This window comes from Chaetomium globosum, genomic scaffold (assembly GCF_000143365.1).
Source record: "Chaetomium globosum CBS 148.51 scaffold_3 genomic scaffold, whole genome shotgun sequence".
Classification (NCBI taxonomy): domain Eukaryota; kingdom Fungi; phylum Ascomycota; class Sordariomycetes; order Sordariales; family Chaetomiaceae; genus Chaetomium; species Chaetomium globosum.
The window spans coordinates 3507869-3517205 of record NT_165978.1 but is presented as its reverse complement, the minus strand read 5'-3'; the positions used below and the strand labels follow the sequence as shown (position 1 = coordinate 3517205).

General features: G+C 55.0%; 2 protein-coding genes across 2 annotated transcripts; one reads left to right on the top strand and one right to left on the bottom strand.

Moving 5' to 3' along the window:
• Positions 1-562: 562 nt before the first annotated feature.
• CHGG_06425 (uncharacterized protein) lies at positions 563-5835 on the bottom strand (the record flags this gene model as incomplete). Its single annotated transcript, XM_001222519.1, has 4 exons — positions 563-688; positions 838-4081; positions 4509-4689; positions 4743-5835. The coding sequence occupies 4 exons, from the start codon at positions 5833-5835 to the stop codon at positions 563-565; spliced, it is 4644 nt and encodes a 1547-aa protein (XP_001222520.1).
• A 540-nt stretch (positions 5836-6375) lies between these two features.
• On the top strand, positions 6376-9226 carry CHGG_06424 (uncharacterized protein; the record flags this gene model as incomplete). Its single annotated transcript, XM_001222518.1, has 4 exons — positions 6376-6446; positions 6510-6596; positions 6661-6691; positions 6743-9226. 4 exons carry the CDS (start codon positions 6376-6378, stop codon positions 9224-9226), a joined length of 2673 nt encoding a protein of 890 aa, XP_001222519.1.
• Positions 9227-9337: the final 111 nt, after the last annotated feature.

Below are 9337 nucleotides of genomic sequence, written 5' to 3'. Positions count from 1 at the left end.
AACAACCCATGCACCCCCTCCGCAAACCATACCCACACGGGATCCACCGCCAACCTGTAATCCACACTCACAGGCGACCAGCCCGGATAGGGCGGGGGGCGCCCGCTCGTGAGATCCTGCACGTAGGCGAACCGCCAGTCGTTGGAGCCCACCCAGATCCGCCGCTCGACCGTCACGGCCACGTAGGTGAGCCAGAGCTAGGCGGTGAAGAGGAGGACGGCGGTGCTGACGAGGGTGGAGGCGGGGGGGATGGGCGGGAAGATGGGGTGCGGTTTGCTGGTGGTTCTGCTGAAGGGGGTGGTGGCGGGGGTGGGCTGTGTGGTGGGGGGTTGGGGGATGGGGATGGGGGTGGGGAGGGGCGATGAGGGTGGTTCTGGTTCGGCCTGTGGAGGGTCTGCTGCGCTCGGGGGTGAGCCCCGTTGGCGGATGCGGGTGTAGGTATGTTTCGAGAGGCGGGAGAGATACACTGGGAGTGCGGTGAGGGACGATAGAAGGAAGGAGATTGTCCTGCGTAGTTCGGACGGCTGGAAGAAGATTAGAAGGAGGAGCCAGGTGATCGAGGTCAGCAAGCGGCAGAGGGAGGACCAGAGGGGATCCGAGGAGATGAGGACGCCATGGCCGTGGTGGTCTTTGGCAGGAGGGAGCGGATGGCGACGAGGTGCTCGTCTTTCCGCCGGCGCAGCAGCGTCTGGTGACGGCCGAGTAGTAGCCGCGCGGGAAGAAGTAGCGGAGAAGAGTGCAGAAGCAGGCGAATTCGCCGTGTCGGCCTTGGCCTCTTGACGTTTGGAGCTGGAGGAGTGCTCTTGTCACAGACTCCCGGGCGCTTTGGCGTTCAACCGCGGCTGCTCGCTCGAGGTAATCGTGCAGTTGCGCTTGATCGGCATCCAGCACGTGAAGGCGTGCACTGCTGAACTGGTATTCTCGGCGCAATCTGGTTTCATGTCTTTTGAGCGCAGCTCTGAGGGTCAGGTCCATCGGTTTAACCTTTGGTGCGTTTGTCCTGAACCCCCTGATTTGTACTCTGTCGAACGCCGCAACCCGTTTCATCAAGTCATCGGCTCGCACCTTGACCTTGGGTATTTCAGTAGCCAACGCCATTAGCCGGCTGTCTTGCTCCATCATGATTTCCTGTATCTCGCGCCTTCGATTGACCAGATGCGCGTCGGCCGTCATCTCGTGGACTTGAGATACTAACTTCTCCAGGGTTGCTTCTCCCTCCTCGCGGGATGTGGCCGGCAAGCTCCATACGTCGCCGTTAGCGTCAAGGAAATTAATGGTAAGAAGTAACACCTCCTCCCACTGACGAGATTCGAGAGAGCGAAGTGACTGTTTTGTCCGATATGCCTCGTGCTCCGTCGCGAGGGTCGCAAGTGTATCCCGATTGGCTTCAAGCTTCTCGATTTTCGAATGGATTCCCCGTAACAGTTCCCGCTCGGCTCTTCGCGGTTGCGTGGTGTATTGTTTGAGCTTTAGGAGGCCCTCGAAGAGCGAGTCGAAATGGGCGAGAATCTCGTCGAAGCCCGTCAAGTCTTTCTCGATTCCGTACACTTGGTACGCCTTGAGAGTCGTTTCGAACTCAATGATGAGGTCTTCGGCCGGAGTATTGGGGTCCACTTCAGCGAGCCTCTGCCACAGCTGATGGAGCATGTCTATACGCGAGTGCACCAGCGTGTCAAACACCATGCCTTTCTTCTTATGCAGGGGCAACCTCAGTTGTAAGATGATCTCCCTGCTAGCCCTCAGACACTGTATCTCCTCGACGCTGGCACCAAAGGATAGATCCTTGGACGGGATTATGTCGCCAGGATACGCGGGCGAGAGCATTCCCGTGTCTCTAGCTTGTTTAGGGACCATCTTGGCTGTTTGGAGTTGGGCATAGTGCTCCTCGACTTGTTGTCCAATCTCCTGAAACGCGTGTTGATTTAATTGGAGCTGCTGCTGGAGCGCGTCGAGTTCGCCATGTATTAATTCCTCGTTTTTCTCAACAGTTCGGTGTTGTTCAATCCATAAATCCGTCGAGACGGCGAGTTTCCGAAGTTCGTCTAGGATCTGTTGGGCTTCGCCGAGATGCGTTGCCTCAGTCTTTACCTGGTTCCTTGATACTCGGTCCACAACGTCCTTGATCGCTGCTTTGATGTCTTCCATGGTAGCCTGACTAGACTGGATGGCCTGGAGCTGAGTTGCCTTGATCTCATAAATAGCCTCCTTGGGCAGGAGAAATGTTTGGGAGCTGCCGGGCGATGAGTGCGCGCCTGGGCTGCCTTCAAGTCCACCAATCCCACTGGTGACCGTGGTCTGTAGGCCTTCTACAGAATTCTTGATCTCCTCCACCTTGCGCTCATATTCCTTCTCTTCGCGGGCCGCCTCCACAGCCTTATCGGCGATCTTCCGCTTGAGTTCGTCAACTGACCGTTGAAGCATCTCACATTTGTCCCGGTACAGAGCGACCTCTTGCTTAACCCTGCCGTCTCCTAACTCTTTCTCGCGGATCAGAGTTTCCTTTTCGCTCATCAAGCGGGCTATTATGTCGGCGTCGTTTCTTTCCCTCTGGGCCGCACGAGCTCGTTCCGTTTCTAGCGCGTATCTGAGTTCCTGGTTCTGTGAACGGTTTCGGCTCAAGCGCGTTAGCACTTCGGCGTGACGTTTCTCCCTCTTAATCGTCTGAGTTCGTTCGGTCTCCATTTGCTTATTGAGCTCCTGGTTCTTCAGTTCGAGTTGTGTTATCCGGAGGTCTGTCACGTCCAAAATCGTTGTGTGTAGCTCTTCGCATTCCTCCTCAGCCGCTCTGAGGCGTTCGTCGGTCGTTTTCATGACCTCGTATGCCACTCCAATTGCCTTGATGATGGAGTCAAACCTGGTCTCAACATCACCTTTATCACTGGGCGATAAATGGATGATCGGCAAGCTGATGTTTTCTCCCCACTGGTCGAGCTTCTTTTCTAGGCGCTGGAGATGTTCCTCTCGAACGGCCAAGATTTTGCGCTGTTCTTCTTCGAGTACCCACCGATCCCTGAACAACCCCTTTTTTTCTTTCTCCAAGGCCTCGATATCCTCTAGTCTTTGCATCTTTTCCGCTTCAAGGAATTCCACAGCCCTGGTGAGAGATTCGTTCTGCTCGTCGGCCTTCCGTAGTCGCAATTCAAGCTTCCCACGTCCCTCTTGTTCAAAAACCTTCTTCAATACGTCTGCGATCACGAGAAAAGCAGCGCTCCTCCCTCTCATGGCGAGGTCGTAGCACGCCAATAAACGTTCCCAGAGCTCGTGAGCTCTCGCGTCCGAGCTTGCAACGAGAGTCTGAAGCACTCCCTCCGGGTCTACCCTTTGGAACATCCCGTTCCGGGGCGGCTCCGTAACATCATCCAGCAGTATCTTGACAGTTGTCGCAATATCCTCGGTCCAGAAACCATACTCCGGGCCATAATCGCCCTCATGCGAGCTAAAAATCTTAGGGTTGGCCAGGTATATGTCCTTCAGTATGTCCGGCTTCCTATGGGGGCGAGCGAAGCTGCTGCGGTCGGAACGGAATTTATTGTTGCTGCTGTTGGTGCTGACAAGGCTTCCGATTGGAGAGCGGCGATCATACGGTTGAGGAGGGAATATCGAGGGCGGCAGTTCGATTGGTGTTACCGGTGAGCCAGATCTTGATCTCTGCGAAGCAGCAACGTCGGCTTGGTCCCCAGGGGACAGTTTTGGTGATGATTTATTTGCGATCCATGGTGCGACAGGTGCTGTTAAAGGAGTGGTGGTGCCCCAAGCCTCAAACACGGGGTACCCCGACGTAGGTGACACTTCACCAGTACCTTCTATATATTCTCCATCAGGGGCCGTTTGACCTGGTGCAAGAGAAGTTTCGAACGGCTTTGAGGAAGCGTCGGTCTCCTTTGAATTGTCTCTCCAACGTCGAACCCCAACCCGCCGATGAACATTTTCGTTCGCCATTGAGGTTGACTCCCGGAGCACATAGAAATGCCTTATTCGTGGGCTACGAACCAGGCGAAGTGGAAACTGGAACTGGAGCTGGAACTGGAACAACCGCGCGCACTGGATGGAGTATCCTCGATTCCAACGGTCGGCGCAAGGGCTGAAATCGCCGTATCGATGAAGGCAGTCTCTGGCCGAGGCACAAGTATTTAATGAATGGAGGTGAAAGTAAAAGCATGCGGAATAGCCATTTGGACAGAAACACCGAGAATATCATGTCTACCAATTCTGTCAATAGCTAGACAAAGAAAGGCGTCCGCCTCCAGCTACCATTTCCGGCAAGGGGGCGTGGCGCACATTTCCGGGACAAAGGACCTCTAGTCCCTGATTTCGACAAAGCATTGCGCCCTAATAACTCCTCGGTGAGCAAAGCAGATTGTTTGGAAAAGGAGGAGCCCTATCCTTCTGCGCAGCATCTAAGACGTAACTGGTTGCCGTACACGACAAATGCTGTGGCTTTATGGGCCGCAGGCAGTTGCAAAGGCAGTACAGTGATAGGGGGTATAGCCACGAGTGGTTAGCTATACCAGCCCCTTGCACCAGGCCCTTGTTGGGCTTCCTCTTGTCTGCTCGGGATCATGGGTTCCTTTATGTCGAATGCGTCAATGATGTCTCTCCAAGTTGCCATGTCAATGGACATGATGGCCTGGTGTCTCATGGCGGCTTTGGAACGAGATGCTTCCGCTGATGAGTTTTTCCGAACGGGTTCTATTCGTCGCGTTAGCCTTGCGCAGCCGGCATTCAACAGCGGTGCTGCATACCTATAGCCGGGAGGCCGTCGTCGTCAAAACCAAGTTTGACACTCCCTTCTCGGATCAAGAAGCTGACGTAAAACATGTTCTCGACCGTCTGCCCAAACGAATGAGGGTTGACAACAAATCGTAAAAGGTCGATGCCTCCATTAGATCGTAACGCGTAGCGGTCCATCAATGCCCTTAGCTCGGCCGGTGAGGGTTCCTCGTCGAGGTTATCAACCGCATCCTCCACCGCGTCCTGGGATTCTTGCTGCGCCGTCTCCAGCTGCACATGGATTTTCTTGCATATGGAGGGAAGGTCATTCTTGTCCGATTTCTTCAAGTCCTCCGCCCTGAGTTCCTCTGGCCTGACCTCCAGGAGGCTATTAACCCTGAACGGTGCCGACCTCTTGGTGATCTTGCGCGCCTTCTTCTCAATCGACAGCGGGCCCAAGAGGAAACCGGGGAGTGCTGGCCGGCGGATGGCGGGCAAGCACGCAAACCGACCAAGGTGGGCCCAGTTCATCATGTCGCCGTCGTCGCCAACATCGCCTTCGTCGTCACTACCTAGGGCGCCGCGATTTGGCTGCCGTCTCCTCCTTTGGGTGCTGGAGAGCTCCACTGCTTCGTCATCCTCAATGCCACGACCTTGCAGCATGTAAGTAATGCATTTAGAGACGAACTCGTCAATATCGATTCCGTTTCCAACATTCCCAGATGTCAACCGCTGCACCCTGCGAGCGGAGAGATCGGCTGCGATCACCAGCCCCCGCGAATCGATGGCGGCCTCGGCAGTTTGCTTGACATTCTTGATGATGCGGTCTGACTGATTAAGGTATTCGAGGAGGGCCTTGGGATCTGATTGCATGAATTCATCTGGGTTCTCGCGCATTTGATTCTGCAACTCTCGCATGCTCCGCTGGATCTCCCGGCGCTGTTGCATAGACTGCGCGGGATCGTACTCCTCGATGTCGCTCTCATCGTCTACCTCGGAAGGCGGATCCTGGGTCCTACGCCGGCTCGTTGACGGTTCGGTTCCAAAATCCGAAGTCCGTTTCCTTGCCGAAGATCCGCTAGGGCCCGGGGTACCGCGGACCGCGAGGCTTCGACGGTTTTCCATTTCTGCTGTGACGGGCGACAGCAGACTTCGCACCGTGTTGACTGAATGATAGGTACGAAGTAGTTGAGATTTTGGTCATGGGTTGCGCTGTTAGGAGTGGACAGACTGAAAGTAGGGGAAATGAAGACGATAACCCTTGTGGCACTTTCGTTTTTCCCAGGATTGTGCTGCCTATAAGGTAGTTACCAAAATAGTTTGTCTTGTCGCGTCAAGGAATTTGGAGACGCGTTCGCGCAATTAAGCACCTGACGCTGCCCCGCGATCCCCTGAGTGAGTCCTGCTTGGCTCACCCAGGCAGCAAAGTGGGTTTTAGTGTTGAATGTGTGAGAGCGACAGGGATGTGTGGACAACCTCAGCACTGTAATCAGTTGTACGTATATTACCACATTACCCGGCTCCCCCACCAGTATTCGTACACCACAAGGTACCTGACCTTCCACCTCCAAGCTATCAACCTCAACCCTCATTCATCAACTGAGCTCTTCCTTCTCCCACCCCACATCGTCTTGGCGCGCTGCGCGCCACGATAACCGCCAGAAAATGCTTTCCGGCATGGAGCCTTTTTCTTTCGCCAGTTCCGATGCGCTGGATTTCCCCGTTAGCATCCGAATGTGGGTTTCCTATCTCGTCCCTCCGTGACGGTGACTTGGAACACAGAGCTGAACGGTCCCCAGCATCAACCTCGAGGGCGCTGAGACGCCGCTTCAATTTTCTAGCCTACTTGAACATCCAGAACTCCGGCATATAGGATCTAATCAGAGGTACGTCCTTGTCCTTCTTCCCATCTGATGTTCCCCGGGCTTATCCACATACCGCGGCCGCTAGTCCCCACTCAGATCTCTATGTTACGGTCCAGGTATGGGCCGGTTCAAAGCCCCTGACTGTGCCGGTACAGACGGCGTATAAGTCTTTCCGCACTGAGAGGCGATGGAACGAATGGCTCACGCTCCCCGTTTCATACTCGAGCCTGCCCCAGAACTCACGCCTCGCCATCACCATCTGGGATCTTTCTCCAACGGGAGGCCAGGGTGCCCAAGGACATGCAATCCCGTTTGGCGGGACCACGCTTCAACTGTTTGATAAAGACAACCAGCTTCACAAGGGCCGTCAAAAGTGTCTCGTCTACCGGCACAAACAAGCCGACGGCAACGATGACTCTAAAACGCCTGCCATCCTTCCTAAGAAGAAGGCCAAGAAAGGGGTGTCTGACGATAAAGAGGTCGACGAGCTAAACCGGATGGAAAAGTTGTTCAAGAAGCACGAGATGGGAGAGATCCCCCGTGTTGACTGGCTGGACCAGCTCGTTTTCAGAGGCTTTGAGAAGCGCGGCCTACAGACCGCTAGATCATCCCCGGGGGCAAACCAACAACGGGAGTCGGCCCAAATCAAGGCCTTAGAGGGCCACGGAGATGCCGATCACCAACCTGAACCGTCTAGCTTTGTTTTGAGCGTCGAACTCCCAAGGTTCGATTTCCCGATCGTCTTCGCCGACCACGAATACCCGCCACCCCCCGTTTCGTCCTATCTACACCCTTCGTCCTCCCAATCGAATATCGTCCTCAAACCCCCACCCGAGGTTCAACTTGGCCCGGGAATCGACGCGATCGACGACGACGAGGGCTATGGCGGCCGCTTGATCCGGGTTTATGACCCAGAAGTTGCGGCGAAAGATAACCCAGCGGAAAGCAAGCACCGGAGGCTTGTTCGGGGCCAGCACCGCAACGGCATTCTGGACAAGGACCTAAAGCCAAACGCCAAGGTCCGGGACGAGTTGAACATGATAATGGCATATTCACCGACCCACACGCTGTCGCCCGAGGAAAAGGATCTCATCTGGAAGTTCCGCCATCACCTGACCCGCAACAAGAAAGCAATCACCAAGTTCGCCAAGTCGGTCAACTGGCACGACCAGTCGGAATCAAGACAGGCCACTCAGATTCTGGGCAAGTGGACGGATATTGATGTCGATGACGCCCTGGAGCTACTCGGGCCCACCTTTGACAACTCGGCAGTGCGAGCCTTTGCCGTCGACCGTCTGCGCAAGGCTGATGATCAAGAGCTGCAGTTGTATCTGCTGCAGCTAGTACAGGCACTAAAGTACGAGCACATTTCTCCACAGCCCGGCCAAGAAGTGGCCCAAGACTCCTCGTTGGCTCTCTTCCTCATCTCGAGGGCCACCAACAGCTTCACCCTCGGAAACTACTTTTGGTGGTACGTCATGGTCGAATGTGACGACAAGTCGCAGGATCAAGGGGCGGACAACCAAGCCATCTATGGCAAAGTTGCCTACGACTTCATGGCGGAGCTTGTCAAACAACCAGAAGGACAGGAGACGCGGGCGACACTGAAGAGACAGGCCGAGTGGATTTCCATCCTCTCCAAAATATCCGGCGAAATAAAGGAGTCTAATGAATCTATTGCCAAAAGGACGGAACGAGTGAAGCACTTCCTGGCTGATCCCAAAAACGAGCTCGTCCACATTGACCCGCCGCTCCCGTTGCCTCTCGACCCATCGGTAGAGATCATCGGCGTCGCCCCGGAAGAAACTGTGGTCTTCAAGTCTTCTCTGCACCCGATCAAGGTTTCGTTCAAGACCACCTCTGGGCGCAAGTACCCAATTATCTTCAAAACGGGCGACGACCTCCGCCAGGATCAGCTAGTCATCCAGATCATTACCCTGATGGACGATCTCCTCCAAAAAGAGAACCTGGACCTCAAGCTATCGCCGTACAAGATCCTTGCCACCAGCACAAGCGCAGGCTTGTCACAATTTGTCCACTCGATGTCCTTCCAGGGCATCACTTCCAAGTACCGCAACAACCCCGCGCTCGCCTTTCTGAAACAAAACAACCCCGACAGCCATGGGCCTATGGGCTTGCGGAAGGAAACCTTAGACACATTTGTCAAATCCTGCGCCGGATACTGCGTCATCACTTACATCCTCGGGGTGGGTGACAGACATCTTGACAACTTGCTCCTGGCTCCCGACGGCCACTTCTTTCACGCCGATTTCGGCTACATTCTGGGCCGCGATCCGAAGCCGTTTGCGCCGGCCATGAAGCTCTCTAAAGAGATGGTGGACTGCATGGGCGGCTCCAACTCGGAACACTACCGCCAGTTCAGGCAGTACTGCTTCCTGGCGTACAGCGCTCTGCGCAAGAACTGCAATCTGCTACTGAACCTGTTCACGCTGATGGCAAACGCCAACATCCCGGATATCAAATTCGAGCCGGACAAGGCGGCGCTCAAGGTTAAGGAGCGCTTTCACCTGGAGATGGACGAGGAGGATGCCATCCGGCACCTGGAGAGGATTATGGATGACAACCTCAACGCGCTGGTGCCCGTCGTTATTGACAAGTTGCACGAGCTGGTACAAGCATTCCGGGCTTGAGCTGTTGTCGGGCGTTCCGGGTTCGGTTGACTAAATGGACTTTCAGGATATGGAGTTTGATCAGTGTGATTTACATCATTTGATTCACGGCGGGTTTGGCGTGTTGTTTCG